A 22,264-nucleotide genomic window follows, 5' to 3' on the forward strand; every position below is an offset into this window, starting at 1 on the left:
CTCTTTTCCCCTTTTTGAAAATAGGGACAACATTTGCCCTCCTCCAGTCTGCCGGGACTTCGCCTGTTCTCCAGGTAAGGATACAGGCTTGGATATCTCTCCCAGTTCCTATCCCATTTGCCCTCAAATACCTATATGAGACATTTGTGGTGCTTCAATAGATGGGGGTGGTCGTGGTCCAGTGTGAGAACCAGCCTACAGGTGAATTTTACTCACCCTAGGTGAACAGGTGACTGGCTATTGGCATGCCTGGGCTAGAACGCTTGACTTGAACAGAAGGATAGGGGCTATATGTTCATTTCTGCATATACCACTTAAAGCCGAAAGCGGCTTCTTAGCAGTTTACAGGTATAAAAGCCAATTCACCAAACGTTACACAAGTTATGTATAAATATAAAGTTTATTCAGTATATAGTGTTTAGAAAAATAAGTTCACATTTCAGAATACAAACAAAACGAAACACACAAAAAAACCACTTAAATTTTTCCAGGCACAAGCTTCTATTACAGTACAACATACATACACACATATTTTTCCCCCCTCGATCTCTTTGGTTGGGGGGTTAAAAGCATGGCAATCTCTCTAGTGACATGCAGTGCATCATCCCAGTGCAGCAAACAACACTTCTGCCTCTTTAAACATCTACCTTTCGTGTTACGATTCCATCCTTTGTCATAAGGCACAATCAAAACCATATTGATTTACAGTTCTGGGCATACAGTTTGTGCGCAATGAAAGAAAAGAGACTTCCTAAGCGTAAATTCCAAAGACTAAGAAATCCACATGCTTTTTCTTTTCTTTTACAGCTGAGAAATGTAAAAGTTCCCTGTATTATTAGCTTTCCTACAGTATTATTATTATTATTATTATTATTTTAAAAAAGAAACTTACAAAATGCATTATGTTAAAACCACCCTTCGAGAAACGGCGGCTTGCAGAGATACAGGAAAGTTTCGGCAAAAGAGCTTATGCATATATTAAAACCTTTGCTGCATTTGCTCCTGGTAGCAGTTGCCTTCGGTGGTGGCTGCCGCCCACTGAACTGGTAGGGCAGGAAGCAGGGAGGCCATCAGTAGGGGGCAGTAGAGCCAAGACAGGCAGAGCCACCCCCACCCTCAATGACTGGTTTTAAGGAGGGAAGGAGGCAGGTGGGAACTGCTTGAGGGCAAACTGAGGTTGGTGGGACAGTAGCCTACCCTAATGGACCAGTCCACACGAGCATCCCCATGTCAACAGCAAAGGAAGATTCCCCTGTATATACGCTTGCCTGGTTCCAGTTAAGTTCACCAACAGCCATGATTTGGTGACAAGCTATCAAGGAGGTACCCAATACACAAAATGACCAAAGGATAACATACAGACATCATTTTTAATAGCCCTCGCTGCCAGCTTTCCAAGATTATTTCTGGATTCCTTTTAAATTTAAGCAAAATGTATACAGAAAATAAATATTATATAGATGTGTATATATTTTTTTTTAAAAAAAAACTAGTAATACTTTCCGACAGCCGCAACCTATTCAGGGACTGTGAAGACAGCGAAGAACAAATTTTTGTGGAGTTCAACGAGATACGACCCTTCACCCACAAATCTAACTAAGCAAACGGAGAATTCGGTTTCACAGATTTCAAACTTAAAAGGAACGGGGCTGTACGGTCAAAGTATTCCAACATACATGGATTTTGTAATATTGCTCACGTTTCCAAGAGATTCTGAATTTCTGATTTTGTGTTCTCTGGGTAAAGCAATTTCTCACTCAGACCTTCGGCATGCAAGGATTGTATTTTTGTGGTCCTCTCTTATGTGGGGAACTGTGAGCAGGGACTGCCCCACTCAGCTGAATTGCTGGCAAATGTGCTACGCAGACAATTCCCACATATTGGGACGTGGCTTGAGTGTGACTTAGGGCAGCACACCCAAGCCCACTCGTAAATGAAAAACACTGGGATTTCCTCGAATACATTTTGCAAATTTGGAAATCGAGCTTTTAATGATCAAAGCCAGAATTTTATTTGTCTGCAAGAGGAACCAGACTTCATTTCAAGCTGAATTGCATCGAAGTGATTCCAAATGTTAGGCAACACTTCTGGACAAATACTATAGTAATTTTTACAACACCCCCTGTCATTCTTCCCACCTCCCAGTTTCTCATAACCTACCGCTCGACTTAGCAAATTATCTAATGATTATAGGCTCCCCACACTCCATGGAAACATGTTGTTTGTTCCAAGCCAATTTGCAGAACAAACCCAAATAGAAATATTTTTTTAAAAACACCTGTGAGAAGTTATTTAGCTTGGAACCAAGCTCTATAGTAGGCCTTGCTAAACTGGTACCCTCCAGATGTTTCGTTTGGCCTGATGGAAACTGCAGTCCAAAATATCTGGAGGGCAACAGAGTGTCAATGGCTGCTCTATGAAACCGCCACACTGCTGTGCCACACACCTCCGTTCTGTTTGAGACTTATCCCACATTTCTAAATATCGCCAGAAGAAAATAGCCGGTTCCAAAAGAGTCATCATAACCCATTTTACTGCTGGCCTTGTCACTCCTGGGATGTATTTGGGTTTCACGTGGCTATTTTCTGACATGCCACCACAAGGCAATTCTCCACCTCACATTTTGTACGGTGAAGTGCTCTGGTGAGAAACACCACATGAAAAGCTCACAAAACAAATCATCACACCCTCTATTCCGTGATTTCCCCCACCACAAAAATGGGGGAATCAGACCTTGGTAGGCTGGGCTATGATTTATTTATTTCTGAGAAGCAAAGGCCTAGTTTTAAGGCAGCTGTGAACAAATAATTGTACTGGGGGCATGGAAACAGAAAGGACACCCTTTCTGAATTACATGCATACACATTTCCCAATTGAAAAGCAGTTGCCTGTGTTACTGGAGAGAGACATGAATGAAAAACACTAGTTTAAAAACCAAATAAACCACCCCCAAAGGGTGCAGTGACTTGGCCTCGATCCTATCTGCTTGCAGAAACCACAAGATTACAATTATTTAGGCCACATGTTTCGTGAACTGCTTAGTTTTACGGGAGATCTTTTGAAAAAACAAACACGTAGCATCGCAAATTGTTCTAACAGACTTTTAGCAGTGGGGTTATCGTTACAATAGGTTACCAGTAGAACCATTTTCAGACCGTGTCTGGGGGTTTGAGTGTCTGGGCGTATTTAAAACTACCTGGAGAATGGAACTCAACATGCTTAGCATATGATGATGATGATGATGACGACGGTGATGACTGTGTATTTTGTTTTGAAAATTCCCAGTGATAGGAGGAATCTCTCTGTCGCCAAAACTAGCAATATAGCTTTTCTCCCTAAGCTAAGGTTCACCCACCCACCCCATGGGGTACAAGATTTCTCCAAAACAATACCATCAAGTGTGATAGCCCAGGTGAAAAAAAATCACAACATAGTTATTCATGTGCAGATTGGCTCTAGGTGCACCGAATTTGCACCCCAGAAACCTTTGTTGGTAGGTCTCCAAACCGATGCAAACACCACCAACTGGTAGTTCTGTAGAGTGGAGGCAGCCTGAGATATTTATTCTGTCTTAAGTGGACACAGGCTTAAAGCACCAGTGCACAACGCACACTTATTTGCTTCCTGGAAGACTTCAGAGCTATTGTCAGCAGCGAGCACTGCAAAGTAAAAAGAGCCAGTCCTCTGGGATAGGAAGAGATGTTGCATTTATACACAGCACCGCATTTGCAGGGCAGCTCCACACTTCACAGTTGATGTGGAAAGCAGTGCCAGGTACATATAACTAGCTCTTACATGCACAGGTGTTTTTAGGATGTATGTACAAGCATGTATCTGTGACAATGGGATTGCATGCACACAGCTGCAATTAGGAGTCTTGGCAAAACACTTCAAAATAACAGTCAGATCAAGAGTTAGTGGCAACAGGTGCTGGCAGAACCACAAAGCCTTTCCATGAAAAGAACCATTTCCTTCAGCACGCCATCAAAGAATATTTGCTCAACGCTACTCCTTCCCCCAAGAAAGCCTTTGCATAACAAAATACTGGCCTTTTGGAACCGTGATCCTGTCTGATTTAAGAGAAGGATCTGCACAACTCCCCAGAAGGGTTCGACAACGACAAAAGGTAAGTGAAAGAAAACTGAGGCAAAGTAAAAGACCCGGGCGAGGGTGCCTACTAAGGATGACTGACATGCACTCAAAAACCAAGAGTTGCCCAAGAGAGGATACACAAAAATAAGGGATGCTTGACATGGAAGGATTGTGCCTTGGAATGCAGACATTCACTGGCAGACCACAATGTGCAGTGTTTAGTTGCATTTGTAAATGGGCCAGTAATACAGTGGTACCTCGGGTTACATACGCTTCAGGTTACAGATGCTACAGGTTACAGACTCTGCTAACCCAGAAATAGTACCTCGGGTTAAGAACTTTGCTTCAGGATGAGAACAGAAATCGTGTGGTGGCAGCGGGAGGCCCCATTAGCTAAAGTGGTGCTTCAGGTTAAGAACACTTTCAGGTTAAGAACGGACCTCCGGAACGAATGAAGTACTTAACCCGAGGTACCACTGTACAATAGGGACGCGGGTGCCTAGGACTTGCCGATCGCATGGTCGGCGGTTCGAATCCCCGCGGCGGGGTGCGCTCCCGTCGTTCGGTCCCAGCGCCTGCCAACCTAGCAGTTCGAAAGCACCTCCGGGTGCAAGTAGATAAATAGGGACCGCTTACTAGTGGGAAGGTAAACGGCGTTCCATGTGCTGCGCTGGCTCGCCAGATGCAGCTTGTCACGCTGGCCACGCGACCCGGAAGTGTCTGCGGACAGCGCTGGCTCCCGGCCTATAGAGTGAGATGAGCGCACAACCCTAGAGTCTGGCAAGACTGGCCCGTACGGGCAGGGGTACCTTTACCTTTTTACCACTGTACAATGCCACCGACAGAACTATCTTCAAAATTCAGAACCCAGTCCTTTTCAAGCAAGGCCAGTTCAGACGTTTTAAGTAATCAAGTGCAGAGGACACATGTTTACATGTGTGAAGGAGTCTTCTCAGTGAACTGAGGAGGACCTTTCAAAAGGGGGCACTGCTCTATAAACCTGCTGCCCACAGATTTTTTTTCACAAAGAGGCTCAACTGAGCAAAGGTCCGACAACCTCGGACTGGATTCTGAGGAGCTCTTTGGCAAACAGAAGGCCTCTTCCTGGAGAAGGGCTTTTCGTTTTGTTTTCTGGCTTAGTGCAAGATCCCTGTGTGCGAAAAAGAGAGCCAAAATCCAACGGTTAGCACGAGACCTTGCGCAAGATCTCAAGTTTCATATCACAGTAAGAGTTGGAAGGGTCTCCTGAGGGTCATCTAGTCCAACCCCCTGCAATTCATTGTGGTGCAAGATCTTCCACTGGCTCAATTTATTACATTTTGTGTCTCTTCAGATCCAGCCCACCAGCTGCATCTTCGAATCGTAGCCACACTTTCAACTCTACAATTCTATGAAATCCTATAACAGGCCACTCCAGGGTCAAACTGAGCCAGAAATTGCCTTTTTTGTAGCCTAGGATACTTAATTTCCCTTAAAAACAAAACAAAACCTGAATGAGATAATTATCAAAGGAGGTTCTGTTTAGCCACAGTGAGAGAAGCACATGAATTCTGGCATTCTTAAACCTCAGGAGCATGCGCTCAGACTGGGACCAAGGCGGCCGCAGAGAAAGACACACTAAAACATGTAAGACAAACTTTGGATTCTTTAAAACTAAAGGCGGCAGCGGTGGCGAGCAATCAAACAGATCACACTCAACACCATTAATTAACGGCTAGATAAGACAGCTGAAAAGGTTCTTGCCATATAGTATGTTTTGGAAAGTATTCATTTTCAAAGCTCCTGTCTGTCGGAAATAAATAAGTTAAAAAAGCATTCTGGTAAAGCACAAATTCCATAGAATCATAGAACTGTAGAGTTGGAAGGGACCCCCAGGGTTATCGTCGTACTTCCTGAGAGGCAGGAATCTCAACTAAAGCATCCATGACAGATGGCCATCCACCCACTGCTTAAAAACCTCCAAGAAAGGAGAGTCCACAACCTCTCGTGGGAGTCTGTTCCACGGTCAAACAGCTCTTACCATCAGAAAGTTCTTCCTGATGCTCAGTCGGAATCTCCTTTCTTGTAAATTGAAGCCATGGGTTCGAGTCCTACCCTTCAGAGCAGGAGAAAACAAGCCTGCTCCATCCTTCCCATGGCAACCCTCAAGATATCTGAAGATGGCTATCCTGTCTCCTCTCAGCCTCCTCTTTTCCCAGCTCCTTCGACCATTCCTCATAAGGCTTGGTTTCCAGGCCCCTGATCACCTTGGTTGCCCTCCTCTGCACATGCAGTAGCTGTTTTTGGACTACAGTTCCTATCATCCCTGACCACTGGTCCTGCTAGCTAGCGATGATGGGAATTGTAGTCCAATAACAGCTGGGGATCCAAGTCTGGGAAGCCCTGTATTAGACACTAACGGGTTGTAAGTGGGACAAATTAGGTAGACTGAGCTTACTGGGCTAGTGCCCTGCTTGCCTTCCACTGGCTGCATTCACCAAGTCCAGGAATCCCACAGGTAAAGGAGGGGAATCTGCACCAGTTCCAGCTGACCTAAGGATGGCGGGGAACCATAAACACTTTCTCCAACTCCCCACAGCAATTATGGTTTCACAAAAGCTCTCCTGACCAGGTTCTGTTTGCTCATACTACCATTTGCCCAGTAAACAAGCCGATACTAGGCCAATTACAGATCAGGTCAAGTTGTTTGTCTACTACAAATAAAGGCCATATAATGGTTTTCTGGAGACCTGCTCGTGAGATAAAAACAAAGAGCCCCTCTGCTAGCATTGCCTAGCTCTGCAACAGAAGGGGAGGGACGAGAGCCATAGGACTGCAGTTAGATTTCTCCCCCTTATCACTCTCACAGACTCGCTCTACAAGGGACTTCTGAGCACCTCCCTTGCAGTTCATGTCACAAGCGATGGATGCAGTTAATGCAGGTTGGGACCACGGCGGAAGAGGAAGCTGAGAGCAATTTAAAGCAAGGAAGGTTTAAGCATCGCATGCGGAAATGCCCTTCAAGTTTATTGTTTCAAAAAAGTAAAATGTGCAAACAAATCCTTTGCCGTCATCTTCCGAGTTATTAAAGACGTGCTTGTTGTTGACTTTATTGCACGCAGACAGAAAGCAAATGGGATCAAATATTTGGCCAGGCTGAGATTCCAAGCCTCCCTGTATATGTTGCAAATGGCACTACAGCAAATCTATTTCTGAATAACGTTAAGGGGCTGCTTATTCTAGATCAAAGATAGATCCAGGATAATGTGGGCCAAAGAGGAGATTACCAGCTGAGTTCAATCAAGTGGAATCCTTCTTTCACAGACCTAGGGATCCCCCCCCCCCGAATTAAAACTGGGAAGCAGACATCAAGGTTTATATTCAAAAATCCCCTTTTGCCAAAATCACTGCAACTCCAAAAAGTAAAGTAAGAAGAATGGGCAGTATGGGGTGGTTGGGGTAGAGTTATCCAGTTTCAAATGGTTTAATCTGTTCTCTTTGTGCGCCAAGGGGGCAATTTCACCCCAAGTAACCAATCACAATTTCCATATTTATCAGAGCGTCGGCACTAGTTTCAAGGGGACTGCACAGATAAATAAGATAAATCAGGTTAGATTGCTGCAGAACAGAGTTCACATTGTGTACATTAGCTGTGCTTGTTGTCACAAAGATGTAAGGCCACTAGGCAAAAAGGCACGCGGGATTCTTCTTCTTTAGAAAAATACATGAACCTTGTAATATTACTTTAAAGAAGAAAACACAAATTCACAGGGCAGAAGCGGTGCCAGGAGGGAAATGTCCCAGACTCTCCGAATTGCATTCGTTTATATTCCAACATCAGAAAGTTTAACCTTTTGCCTAAATCAGTCTGAAAAACATTTTTTTTAAACAACAACGCCACCAATTGATGCAAGCCCTAGCAAGAGGGGGCGGGGAAGGTTTTTAAAATGGTCAGAAGTGACATCCTGTTCAAAAATATCAAAAATAAATTAAGCAGTTGTAAAAACTGTTCTAAACATGTCTAAAAATGATAAATGGGACACCAGCAGCTATAAATACAACCCAACATACTAATAAAAAGAGGAGTCCCTTTTGGAGCAATTAAAACAATATTTACATAAATAGTGGGGCGGAGGATTCTACGTTGCATGATTTCAAGTTGCAAAACGGACTTTTTCTTCCACAGCACTGATTCCAAACTCTTAAGAGCAGGAGTTGTCAATATGGTGCCCCGTGTGTGTGTGTGTGTGTGTGTGTGTGTGTGTGTGTGTGTTTTAAGACTCCAACTCCCATCATTCCCACCCAGCATGGCCAATGATCTGGGATGATGGGAGCTGTAGTTTAGCAGAATTTGGAAGGCACCATGTTGGTTAATCCTACCTAAGGCGCAATCTGCACTCTATACATTTAAAGCAGCAGCATACCTGGGAACTGCGGTTTGTTGAAGTTGCTCAGAGTTCCTAGGGAGAGGGGTTGATTATGCTGGGAATCACAGCTTTACGCAGCAACTTTTTAAAAATAAACCCCCACAGTATCCAGCATTCTTGTGGGGAAGCGATGGCTGTTTAAAAGTGGTGTAAGAGTGCTTTCAATACACATATAGTGCGGACGGGAGCCTTACAGAGAAGGAAAGAAAAAGAAAAAGTCACATAACGTTTCAGGAACCACAAAGGTTGAGGGCACAGAACCTTTGGTTGCAAAAAGGACTCTGATGCAAAAAGGAAAAGAGGGAAAGGAAAAGAAAAAAAGTTGTTTGCCATTGCGCCTTCTCCGCCAAGGAGGTAACAGCAGCTCATGAGGTATCATCTAGAATCTTCCTTAAAAACAAACACCACCTTCGTCAATGCCCAGAAGTATCCGGAACAAAATGTGAGACACTGGCTTCCCAAACCCAGACTTTTCAAAAAGGTAATTCTCGTTCCTATCTAGTATTTGGAGGATATACTTCCTGAAAATACATGGAAGTGTTGCATGTCTAATAAAACTATTTGGATTATATTAGTAAGCCAAACCATCCCGTATCTGACTGCTATGTTGTACCTCCCCCCCCTGCCCAGCCCCATTACCAAGTTTAACAAAGGTCAGAGTTCATGCAAAAAACGCATGGCAATCTCATATTCCTAACGGAGATTTCCACTTCGTTGTAGCAGACCCCTCAAAATGTGCTCTCTTTTTTTTGTTATTCTGTATGCATATCTTGACTAGGTGAGAAAAAACAAACAACAACAACACTCTGTGCGTCCTAGGGCCTCGTGAGGAAGAGACTTCTCTATGGAAATATGAACCAAAAAAATTAATTATTATTATTAATTTACAAGTCTTGCATATCTTCGTCCATTTGCACTGTCTGGAGCTTGGCCAGCTGCTTTTTGTCTGTCTCCAGCTCCTCGCAGATTGCGTCGACCATATTGCTCATTACGTATTTGGTTTTCGAATCCAGCATCATCAAGCCGCTAGCGGATTTGCTCTCTGTCTCGGACAAGAAGTTTTCCTTTAGGCTGGTGACCGGCTGCAGCACCAACCGCTGCTCCCGGGCGAAATGGGGGTGCACTTGTGCCGACGGGTGGGGTCCGACGTGGCCGCCAATGTCCGGGCCGATGCCCCCCAGCACTGGCTGCGTTGCCGAAATGGACATCAGGTCGTGGCCGGAGAGGAGGGAGCAGTTCTGGAGCGTTGCATAGTTTGAGTTGGTGATGGAAACCACGGTCGCCCCGCTTGTGGCGGGAGCCGACAGAGGCGGGCTCTCGGACACGGGCGAGCCGAGTTCTTCGGAGTTTATCAGAGTGGGCGGTCCCAGGGAAAAGTTATGAGACAGGGTGACGTTGACGAGCGAGGAAGGCCCCCCGCCGGAGAGGCTGTCCGAAGGCAGGGTTGCGTGGAGTTGCGGGTTCTGGCCCAGGGACATTACTTGAGAAAATACCAGGCTGGCCTCCAGCCCTTCCTGCTTGACTGGCCCAATTGCGTGGCTCGAGTTGGGGAGCGTGTACACCACCGCGCTGGGAGGAAGGTTGCTGAAAAACACTTTCCCTTGCTGTGCCGCGGCGGAGTCGCTTGTAAACGTGCCGCTGCTCGGGGTGCTTTGATTTAGCGGCAAGTTGCCTGCGGTGCGAGAGGAAGGAAAAAACAAACAAACAGGAATAGTCTTAAAGTTGTGCATCAGTGCAGAATAAAGATTGCAAAGTCAAGGTCCCACAGCCCATGTGCTTCTGAGTCTCCTGCGGCTTTCCTAAAAGACACATTGCAGTGGTACCTCAGGTGACAGACGCTTTAGGTTACAGACGCTTCAGGTTACAGACTCCACTAACCCAGAAACAGTACCTCGGGTTAAGAAATTTGCTTCAGGATGAGAACAGAAATCGTGCGGCGGCTGTGGGAGGCCCCATTAGCTAAAGTGGTGCTTCAGGTTAAGAACAGTTTCAGGTTAAGAACAGACCTCCGGAACAAATTAAGTTCTTAACCCAAGGTACCACTGTAATTAAATAGTAATAATCATAATCATAATCATAAAATGTTTCAGGACCGCCTCCCTCCATACGAATCTACCTGGACCCTGAGATCATTCTTTGATGCCCTCCTCAAGATGTCCAGAGGGTGGCAACACAAAAAGGGGACTTTTCCGCAGGGTTCCCCGTCTTTACATATCTTTAGGCACCAAGCGAAAACGTTCCTCTTCTCCCAGGCTGATTTGACTGCCAATGCCCTTTTAAATGTGTTGCGGGAAGGGATTATTGGTTTGTTTTTGTTCTCCTTTTTATTATTTTTTTGGGGTTTTTTATACAGTGGTGCCTCGCAAGACGAAATTAATCCGTTCCGCGAGTCTCTTCGTCTTGCGGTTTTTTCGTCTTGCGAAGCACGGCTATTAGCGGCTTAGCGGCTATTAACGGCTTAGCGGCTTTAAGAAAAAGGAAACAAACTCACAAGAACTCGCAAGACATTTCGTCTTGCGAAGCAAGCCCATAGGAAAATTCATCTCGCGGAACGACTCAAAAAACGGAAAACCCTTTCGTCTAGCGAGTTTTTCGTCTTGCGAGGCATCCGTCTTGGGGGGCACCACTGTATTGTGATTTTATGTTGTGAACTGCCCTGAGATTTACAGATGAAGGGCGTTGTACAAATTTTTGATAAAATGTTAATGAAAATGTTAACAATAATAGTAATAATAATAATAATGTGTTTCTGTGTCTCCTGGGCTTTCACAAATTAAAAACTTCCCTGAACATGGGCTGCCTTCAGATGTCTTCTAAATGTCAGCTAGTTGTTTATCTCTTTGACATCTGATGGGAGGGCATTCCACAGGGAGGGCGCCACTACTGAGAAGGCCCTCTGCCTGGTTCCCTGTAGCTTTGCTTCTCGCAGTGAGGGAACGGCCAGAAGGCCCTCGGCAATGGACCTCAGTGTCTGGGAAGAACCTCAGCATCCAGGCAGAATGACGGGGGTGGAGACGCTCCTTCAGGTATACTGGGCCAAGGCCGTTTAGGGCTTTAAAGGTCAGCACCAACACTTTGAATTGTGCTCGGAAACATACTGGGAGCCAGTGTAGGTCTTTCAAGCAAGGCAGGAAATGCACCCAGAGGAATTTAACAGAGGAGCTCTAAGCTCCAAGCCAAAGAAAGGCCTGCCCCTTTAAGCCAAGGATGGCTAATCCATGGCCAAAAAGATGCTGCTGCAGTACAGTTCCCACCAGCCACTGGCCAGAGGTGGTGGGAATTGTGGTCCAGAAAGATCTGCAGGGCCTCAGGTTAGCCACCCCAACTTTAAGCCTTCTGTTCATTCTCAGGCGTTGTCAGAGCAAGTTGCTCATCTGAGTGCTATTCTTGCTGTCTTGCCAAGACCAGGATATGACACATCCGAACGCTTGGCTCCAGGCGCCTGGATTAGATCTATAAAGATCTGAATTAGGAGAAAAGGAGCTTCAGAATGATGATGCACTGCTAATCACTCTTTGGCCACTGCCTTCACGAACCTGGTGCCATCGAAGATGTTTTTGACTGCAACTCAGATCAGCCCCAGCCAGGGGCTTATTTGAAAATAAGGGACCAGCAGCCTTAAAAATAAGGGATCGCCTTTCCTTTTCCCCCACCATGTGCCCCCCGCTCCAGACAGATATTTTCCCCGGCAAGAGTGAGTGGGCCGTCGATGACGTATCCATCCGATTCCGATCCAAGCACTCAGCACAGGTATGTTCAACTTCTGAGCCCCTCCGAGCCAAAGGCAGAAAGCCCAGCCAGCAGCCAAACAAAGCCTCAAGCAGTGGTTCCCACAGCGCAGCAACCCGGCAAAGGGGATGCAGCAAGGAAAACCACTGTCACCTCTCCGCTGGGAAGCGCTGAGCAAAGGCGAGTCCCCAGGCAATGCGGCCGATTTGATCGGCACAAGGCATGCAAGCTCTGCGTTGGGTGTGCAACGCAGCCAAGCAACCCAGTTGGAGCCTCCCTCCTCCCTGGCCGGCAGGGAGGGAGGGAGAGGAGCTGCTTCCTTTGAAACCCGGGAAATTTAAGGGACATCATCAATAAGGGACAGTAGCGGGACACGGCGCTGGGATAAGGGAGTTTCCTGCCAAATAAGGGACAGTTGACAGCTATGCATCAACCCTGTGAGGCAGGTTAGGTTGAGAGACTGTGACTGGCACAAAGTCATCCATTGAGCTTTGTGGCCGAGTGGGGATTTGAACCCTGATCTCCTGGGTCCTTGGTCCAACCCGCTAACCGCTACCCCACAATGGCTCTCAGGCAGTTTTATCCAGCAACTGCGGCATTGCCCAAAAGTTACGAATGACTCGCACGTTAACACAATTGAAGAAGTCAGTTCCTTGGCCCTTTAATCCGCCTCTTAAGTTATGGAAGAGAACCAGTACTGAAAAAAGAATGGCAGAAGAAAATGATGGACTATATGGAACTTGCCAAACTGACTGGGAGACTCCGGGACCAGAGAGAAGAGACGGTGGAGGAAGATTGGAAGAAGTTTAAAGAATATTTGAAAAAATATGTTAATATTTAAATCTTCAAACAGCTTTGGAAGTGGATATAGGCTGTAGGGTTAGAAGTAGAAGATAGTGTATTTTAAAATAGTATTACTTGTAAGGGATAAAATGTGAAGATTATTATGGCAAAAGAAAGTGTGATAAAAAATGCTTTAAAATTATGATATATGTAAACTGCTAAAGATGAGGTAAAATGAAAATCAGATAGGGGGAAGTTGGGGAAGCTCACCTAACAATGTTTAGAAAAAATAGGTATAAGACAAGAATTTGTTTGTATTGTTTGTTTTTCTGTTTGTGTTGTTTATTTGTGTTATAAAATGAATACATGGGGGGGGGGGAGAGAGAAGAGAATCAGTACCGAAAAGCAAAGCAACTTAATGTGAATCGCAGTCAGATTAGAAGGCACCGGAATGCAAATTCTAGCTCAGCAAAGAACAAAGAGGTATTTTGAGAAGCCCAGATGGTGGAGTGGAGAACTATTTATAAGGATCTCCTCCAGGGTAGAAGAAAAATGGAGACTGGAGATGTGAAGCCCTTGGCTCCTTGCAGCAAGTTGTTTGGTGCAATTAAAATTCAGTCCAGGGAGATCGTATACCAAGTTCAGAAAATGAGCTCTCACTTGACCAAGATAGGTTACCTTACTGTTTGCATTTGAGATCTGCTTACTTTGGTTGCCTTTTATAAATGCAAAAATGACCAAAGGAAAAAAATAGAGTTTGGAAACTGTGGTAAGCTAGGTTACTAACAGGGCCTGGGAATAAGGGACACATCTAACTAGTTTGAAAACAGCTATGCTGGCTCCCAATCCATTTCTGAGCCAAATTCAACAAGCTGGTTTTGACTTCTAAAGCCTTTGACTTCTATATTAAGGGTTGCTAACCTGTAGCCCTCCAGGTGCTTTGGACTACAACTTCCACCAGCTCCAGTTCACAGGACCAATGGTCAGGGATGATGGGAGTTGTAGTCCAGCTTCTGGATGGTCACAGCTTAGCCACCTCTGTCCTAAATGGTTTGGGACCAGGCTATCTTAATGGCCATCTCCTCCTTCATGAGCCATGAGTCAGATGGGTGTGGTGCAAATAATAAAATTATTGTTATTATTCTTGTTGTTGTTGTTGTTATTCCCCAGAGAACCTTCTACACATGCCCTCTCCCTTCAGATGCAATGCAGGTAGGGAATCTGTGAGAGTGCCTTCTCAGTGTTGGCTCCCCAACATAGAAACTTCCTTTCCACTCCTTTTCATGTATGCTAGCCACTTTTACAGAAAAGGATAACTTTTAAAAAAAAGAAAATAAAAACACACACGAAACTAAGCTTGCTTCGCTATTTCAAGAGACATATTTGAAGAGATGCGTGTTTTAGAAAACTGTGGGAGAAAATGGTTGCTTCCCTCTGATTCAACATTGTTTAAGTGCTTTAAATTTCAACCAAAGGTACCCTATAGACATCACTATTCAGGTCTGATTTAGATGGTGTGCAGTTCATTTATTTATTGGATGCATGTGACACTTGAGGGGGGGGGAGGGATCCTCAATGTATAGCAGCCAGAATCCTAGGCTTAGATCAATGAGAATAAGCCACACATGAGGAGGGGGGGGTTCTTCAATTTTCTTTTAACGCCCCCTCTCTGTTTCAGCCTTCCGTTTCACCACCAGGAGCCATTCTGCTCCAGAAGACTCAACCTCCAGGAGCCATTTTTGGGGAAGGAGGCTGTAGAGAGACCACTACCACCCCTCAGGGACAGCATGCGAGGTGGCCCAGGGAGGACTGTCAAAATCTGCCACAATTTATATTAATTTATTATTATTATTATTATTATTATTATTGTTATTGTTATTGTTATTATTTTATATCCGTCCCATCTGGCTGGGTTTCCCCAGCCAGTCTGGGCAGCTTCCAACAAAATATTAAAATCCAATTATACATCTAAACAGGGCTGCCTTCAGATGTCTTCTAAAAGTCTGGTAGTTGTTGTTCTCTTTGACATCTGGTGGGAGGGCATTCCACAGGGCGGGTGCCACTACCGAGAAGGCCCTCTGCCTGGTTCCCTGTAACTTGGCTTCTTGCAGCGAGGGAACCGCCAGAAGGCCCTCAGTACTGGACCTCAGTGTCCAGGCAGAATGATGGAGGTGGAGACGCTCAAATGACCTGATCAAATGACCTTCTCTTTGCAGAAAAATTCCTTCTGTGTACAGAAGGGATGCGCTTACGCATTCCATACAGGAGCTTTCACCCACCTGATGTTTTGGCCTACAACTCCCATCAGCCTCAGCAAGCACAGCCATAGACATCACGGCAGGGGCTGATGGGAGTTGCGGTCCTGGAGTGGAGCAGGCGGGTGAAATCTGACGTACAAAGCACGGCTACGAAAATATCCAAGAGGCTCAGCGTTCCGAACCCCGAAGCAAATTGAAGAAAGAGAAAAACCTACCTTGGGAAGTTGCTGTTGATACAGGAGGGAGCTGGACCGGCGAAAAACTGATGCCTCCGTTGAGGAGCTGGCCTCCGTTTGTTGCCGAATTGGGAATCTGGACGACGCCATATTGGTTTATTTGGACAGGGCCTGTGAAGGTAACAATGGAGCTGCCGTCCTGCGAGGCGATGGCTTCTTCGCTTTCTTCCCTCTTCACCTCAAGGCTTGGTATCAGACCTGAGAAAGAGGCAGAACTGGGGCTGTACGCTGTCGTCGTCGTCGTCGACGGGGCCGCCGAGTTGGACATGGAGGTCTGGAGGATTTTGAAGTCCTTCACGTCTTCCGACGAAGAGGCCAGCATGTCGGCCAAGGGCATGCCATTGCTCAAAGAGCTCGGAGACGATTTGGGCGGATTCAAGGGCACCGCTTGCGAGGCGGCGCCCACGTTGAGCCCGTTGAGAAGGACTCCGTTGGGCCCCTGGATGAAAGAGGTGCCGTTAAGGAAGACGGGGGACGGGTTGGCGGGCACCAAGTTCCCGTTCAACAAAACCCCCGGGGAGCTGAGAGATATTTTGGAGTTTCCAAGCTGCTGCATGTAGACAGGCTCCATGTGGCCAGGAAGGCTCAAGGTGGCACTTCCGTCAGAGGCGCTGGCAAGCTGGTGGGGAGACAAGTCCTCTTGCCCCTTGCTGGACTCATCTTCCGTGCTGGGGTTGCCATCCGACTCGCTGCAAGGCAAGAGAGAAAGAAGAGTGAAATAATAATAATAATAATAATAATAATAATAATAATAATAATAATAATAATAATAATTTATTTATACCCCACCCATCTGGCTGGGTTTCCCCAGCCACTCTGGGCGGCTTCCAACAAAACACTAAAATACAATAACCTATTAAACATTAAAAGCTTCCCTAAACAGGGGTGCCTGCAGATGTCTTCTAAAAGTTTGGTAGTTATTTTTCTCTTTGAAATCTGGTGGGAGGGCGTTCCACAGGGCGGGTGCCACTACCGAGAAGGCCCTCTGCCTGGTTCCCTGTAACTTGGCTTCTCGCAACGAGGGAACTGCCAGAAGGCCCTCGGTGCTGGACCTCAGTGTCCGGGCAGAACGATGGAGGTGGAGACGCTCCTTCAGGTATACTGGACCGAGGCCTCCAATTTGATTTGAACAAAGCCTTGTTCTGGGGGCAGGGAGAGTCTCCTGCACACAGAAAACTATCACGTAATGGGAAAGATTTTGAGGCTATCCTCCCTGAAGACACCCATTTTCCATATAGAGAAAACTGCTTTTTGTCTTGAGTTTAAAGGACAGCAGACACACAGCTCTCTCTCCTATCACCTGAAATGGTACAGCCCAGGATAAGAACTCTGCTGGGTCAGGCCAATGGGCCATCTTGTTGTTGCTGATAACAACAACAACAAAATTATTATTGATACTTATTCAAGCATATACAGAAATTCACACCCACTACTAAGCCTCTTTCTATAATACATGGAAATAATACAGATACTTAATCTAAAAAAAGAACAGAAGCAGAAAGAAGAAGAAAAGGAAAAAGAAAGAAAATTATAAAGAAAAAAAAGACTTTCGGTTCTCTGTCCTGCAGCTAAATAGAGTATTCACTCATCCAACCATTCTATCTTCTATAAACCAATTTTAAAAAAACCCCTTCAAATCCAGATACAGTGGTACCTCAGGTTACAGACTCCGCTAACCCAGAAATAGTACCTCGGGTTAAGAACTTTGCTTCAGGATGAGAACAGAAATTGTGCTCCAGCGGCGCAGCGGCAGCGGGAGGCCCCATTAGCTAAAGTGGTGCTTCAGGTTAAGAACAGTTTCAGGTTAAGAACGGACCTCCGGAACGCATTAAGTTCTTAACCCGAGGTACCACTGTATTTCCATTTCCTCAAGCATAGAGAAGAGGCAAATGTCCTCTCCGGCTCCTATTTCCAGGGCAGTCCAACATGTTTATTGCAAAAGGAACCAAAAGGAAAGATATAGCCTCAGGCCAGCCTCTCTGCCTCCTGCTAAAGTGTCCTCAAGAGAGGCACAAATGGGGGGGACGCCCAGCTATTTGCAGCCATTTGGAGAAATGCCAGGGGGAACAATGTGTTCTTGGCATCTTGTCTGCTATCGAGTGTGGCATTAGGCAACCCCATACACAGAGGAGCACACACATCCAGCCTAAATGTTATCAGGATTAATTTTTCGACCTTTCCTTAGAACCCCAGTTGCAAAAACTTATACAAAACTACCGTATTTCTGGCAGAGGAACCAGAGACCAAATTGCAAACATGCGCTGGATTATGGAGAAAGCTAGAGAGTTCCAGAAAGACATCTACTTCTGCTTCATTGACTATGCAAAAGCCTTTGACTGTGTCGACCACAGCAAACTATGGCAAGTTCTTAAAGAAATGGGAGTGCCTGATCACCTCATCTGTCTCCTGAGAAATCTCTATGTGGGACAAGAAGCTACAGTTAGAACTGGATATGGAACAACTGATTGGTTCAAAATTGGGAAAGGAGTACGACAAGGCTGTATATTGTCCCCCTGCTTATTTAACTTATATGCAGAATTCATCATGCGAAAGGCTGGGCTGGATGAATCCCAAGCCGGAATTAAGATCGCTGGAAGAAATATCAACAACCTCAGATATGCAGATGACACAACCTTGATGGCAGAAAGTGAGGAGGAATTAAAGAACCTTTTAATGAGGGTGAAAGAGGAGAGCGCAAAATATGGTCTGAAGCTCAACATCAAAAAAACGAAGATCATGGCCACTGGTCCCATCACCTCCTGGCAAATAGAAGGGGAAGAAATGGAGGCAGTGAGAGATTTCATTTTTTTGGGCTCCATGATCACTGCAGATGGTGACAGCAGTCACGAAATTAAAAGACGCCTGCTCCTTGGGAGAAAGGCGATGGCAAATCTAGACAACATCTTAAAAAGCAGAGACATCACCTTACCAACAAAGGTCTGTATAGTTAAAGCCATGGTTTTCCCAGTAGTGATGCATGGAAGTGAGAGCTGGACCATAAAGGCTGATCGCCGAAGAATTTGATGCTTTTGAATTATGGTGCTGGAGGAGACTCTTGAGAGTCCCATGGACTGCAAGAAGATCAAACGCATCCATTCTTAAGGAAATCAGACCTGAGTGCTCACTGGAAGGACAGATCGTGAAGTTGAGGCTCCAATACTTTGGCCACCTCATGAGAAGAGAAGACTCCCTGGAAAAGACCCTGATGTTGGGAAAGATGGAGGGCACAAGGAGAAGGGGACGACAGAGGATGAGATGGTTGGATAGTGTTCTCGAAGCTACAAACATGAGCCTGACCAAACTGCGGGAGGCGGTGGAAGACAGGAGTGCCTGGCGTGCTCTGGTCCATGGGGTCACGAAGAGTCGGACACGACTAAACGACTAAACAACAACAACCGTATTTACAGGAATGCGGGTGGCACTGTGGGTTAAACCACAGAGCCTAGGACTTGCCGATCAGAAGGTCAGCGGTTCGAATCCCCACGACAGGGTGAGCTCCCGTTGCTCGGTCCCTGCTCCTGCCCACCTAGCAGTTCGAAAGCACATCCAAGTGCAAATAGATAAATAGGTACCGCTGTGGCGGGAAGGTAAACGCCGTTTCTGTGCGCTGCTCTGGTTCACCAGAAGCGGCTTAGTCATACTGGCCCCATGACCCAGAAGCTGTACGCCGGCTCCCTTGGCCAATAAAGCGAGATGAGCGCCACAATCCCAGAGTCGGCCACGACTGGTCCTAACGGTCAGAAGTCCCTTTACCTTTAACCGTATTTACTCGAATGCAATTTCGCGAAAATTAGGGTGCGCGTTAGATTTGATGCGCATTTACATTCCCCAGCAAATGCTTTTTTGGTTTCAAGGTTCTGAAAATGGAGGTGCGCATTAGATTCGCTGCTTCATATAGACAGTTTAAACCACTGGTCCATCTACCAGGCATGTCCAAAGTCTGTTTTGGGGACCTAATCCGGCCAGTGGCGGAGCTTCATGCTCTCGCATCGGGGGGGGGGGGGAGCAGGCGGGGCTGGGGCTGGTGCACATCCCAGGAGTGTGGTGTGCCACCCGCCAAGGTATGGCATGCATCCTGGGGGCATGGTGCGCCACCTGAGGGGGCAGCCACGATGGCACCCCACCAGGCTCACACTGCCGGGGGAGTTATGCCCCCCGCACTCCTCTTCCTCATCCAGTGAATCCAGCCTGCCGGTAGGTTTAATCCGGCCCCTGTGGATTTTGGTTGGCCCTCACAGCCCTTTGATTTCATCAAATCTGGCATGCTTTGAAAAAACTTTGGACACCACTGAAAGCAGTTCTCCAGGATTCCGGACACGGTTCTCTCCCAGCCCTACCTGAATATGCTAGGAAACGATACGATACAATAATCAATACGATAATCTTTAGCCACTGTCCCATACAGCACAACGAAATTGAAAAATCTACATCAAACATTCAAAAATCAACAAGCCTGCTATCCCAAACTATCCCAGCCTGTTTAGCCCCTAAAAACTCTGATACCCCATAATTGAATGCAATATACTCACACAGACACTACCTTACACTGCGTTTAAAACTAAAATCGAATTTGGATAGAAACTGTTTCTCAGGTGGCTAGTCCTAGTCTTTATAACCCTGCACCTTCTTCCAGAAGGCAGAAGCTGAAAGAGATCATTTCCGGGGTGCGCACTATCCCCGAACCTGGGACCTTTTGAATGCAACGCAGAGGCTCTGCTACTAAGCTGCAGCCAGCATTTTGCACCTGGCTACTGGCCACTTGCAACCAAATGATGCTAGGATGAAGACGCCTGACATCTCCATCATCTGGAGGTGCATGCCTGGGGATCCTTGGGTCTTGCCTGTTTTCACACACTAATACCCCATCCTGTAGAATTCTATCCATTACATTTTATCTGCACAATCAGAATGAATTTGAGGAACCAACATGCTTTTTCTGTGCAGCCTGAGCAGGAGAACTCCCCATTAAGAAAAAGAGGTTGGAACAGGCTGATATATATGTGGACTGTCCCTGGATCAAGAGCCTTTTCTTCTTTAAGTTCTCAAAACTCTTAATCTAGCTAAGGTTGTCCTCTGAAGTAGCCAGGTGTTTAACTGATAATCAATCACAGCCAGTCCATCATTTGAAAAAGAAGACTTTAGAGCCGTCTTAGCCCAAAATGGCCATAAATTGGACCATAAAGAAGGCTGATCACCGAAGAATTGATGCTTTTGAATTCTGGTGCTGGAGGAGACTCTTGAGAGTCCCATGGACTGCAAGAAGATCCAACCTATCCATTCTGAAGGAAATCAGCCCTGAGTGCTCACTGGAAGGACAGATCATGAAGCTGAGGCTCCACTACTTTGGCCACCTCATGAGAAGAGAAGACTCCCTGGAAAAGACCCTGATGTTGGGAAAGATGGAGGGCACAAGGAGAAGGGGGCGACAGAGGATGAGATGGTTGCACAGTGTTCTCAAAGCTATCAGCATGAGTTTGACTAAACTGTGGGAGGCAGTGGAAGACAGGAGTGCCTGGCGTGCTCTGGTCCATGGGGTCACAAAGAGTCGGACACGACTAAACAACAACAACAACCCAAAATGGCAACTAGACGCAATGCTTTGGCGACTGTAACCTTGGTTTAAAGCGCCATTTGGCACCTAGCTTATATATATCTCCGTTTCTAACCCTGGCTGAAGCCCTTCCCCAATTTGGAAAAGACAAATGGCTTTATGGTAACTTACCAAAGAAGGGCAACAAAGAACCAACATTATAAACTCATAGAAAGATGCACCTTGTCAACAGCTTTTGGAATGATAAAATTATGGACGACGTACACCCCTGTAATTCTTTCTCAGATTCTTTCTCACCTATATAACTTCTTTTTCCCCACCGCTGATTTATTTTTTTTAAATTGACCAACATATCACTTCTCTTAAAATCGTCTTTCTAACCCTTCTATTACTACTTTCAGTCTTTCTTACTAGAAAATGATGGTATATTTTCTGCTGTCTGAACTTGCTACCATGCAGAAAAATGCAAGCAGGTTCTGAGCTAATATTGGAAGCTATATAACTATTTATTCTCAAGGACAAATAATGTCTTTAAAGCTATGGCAATCCAGTCCCACATGATTTCCAGGTCCCACGTGATCTTGCTTTCTTACTTTTTAAAAAATAATAATAATTTATATTAGTATTTGTTATTGACTTTCAACTACATGCATATAAATATACAAGAAGGTTCTCACTTAACCCCATGCCATTTATACTATTTAAATTCTTGCATTATTTATGGTGCGCATTTTAATTATTTAAGGCACAGTCGAGCCCAATTTCAGTACTTTTCAAACCCCACTGATTTCAATGGGTGAGATGTGAGCCCAATGCCTAATTCTTCCTTTGGGATCAATGGGCCCTTGAAAACGATTAAACTCAGTTGGCTTGCATCCAGAGTATTTGGGCTAGTAGGTGCATTATGAAAACAATTCAGCCAGTTACAATCAGCTTCAACCATCAGGCTCAGGCAGGGACAGCTTGCATGTCTGTACGAAGGGAGGAAAAGAGCTGCAAAGATTGATCACCCAAACACGTTTCGATCGTATCATTTTACCCTTGATAAATATTGAAATGCATCGGGAACGTCAGCCCATGTAGCAGACTTTTCTGCATCCAGGCACACATGCATGTGTGCTTCTGCACTGACTTATAGTCGTTTTTGATCCTCAGCGCCTAGGACTTGCCGATCGCATGGTCGGCAGTTCGAATCCCCGCAGCGGGGTG

General features: G+C 45.7%; 1 protein-coding gene across 1 annotated transcript in view; it reads right to left on the reverse strand.

Moving 5' to 3' along the window:
* Positions 1–381: 381 nt before the first annotated feature.
* LOC114601852 (homeobox protein SIX4) overlaps positions 382–22,264 on the reverse strand; it is a 33,354-nt gene continuing 11,471 nt past the window's right edge. Inside the window, exons 2-3 of the mRNA XM_028739469.2 lie at positions 15,484–16,193; positions 382–10,170 (exon numbers count right to left, since the gene is read on the reverse strand). Of these exons, the coding sequence (XP_028595302.2) occupies positions 9,383–10,170; positions 15,484–16,193 (1,498 nt within the window). The 3' untranslated portion in view covers positions 382–9,382. The remainder of the gene's footprint in view (positions 10,171–15,483; positions 16,194–22,264) is intronic.

This window comes from Podarcis muralis, chromosome 1 (assembly GCF_964188315.1).
Source record: "Podarcis muralis chromosome 1, rPodMur119.hap1.1, whole genome shotgun sequence".
Classification (NCBI taxonomy): domain Eukaryota; kingdom Metazoa; phylum Chordata; class Lepidosauria; order Squamata; family Lacertidae; genus Podarcis; species Podarcis muralis.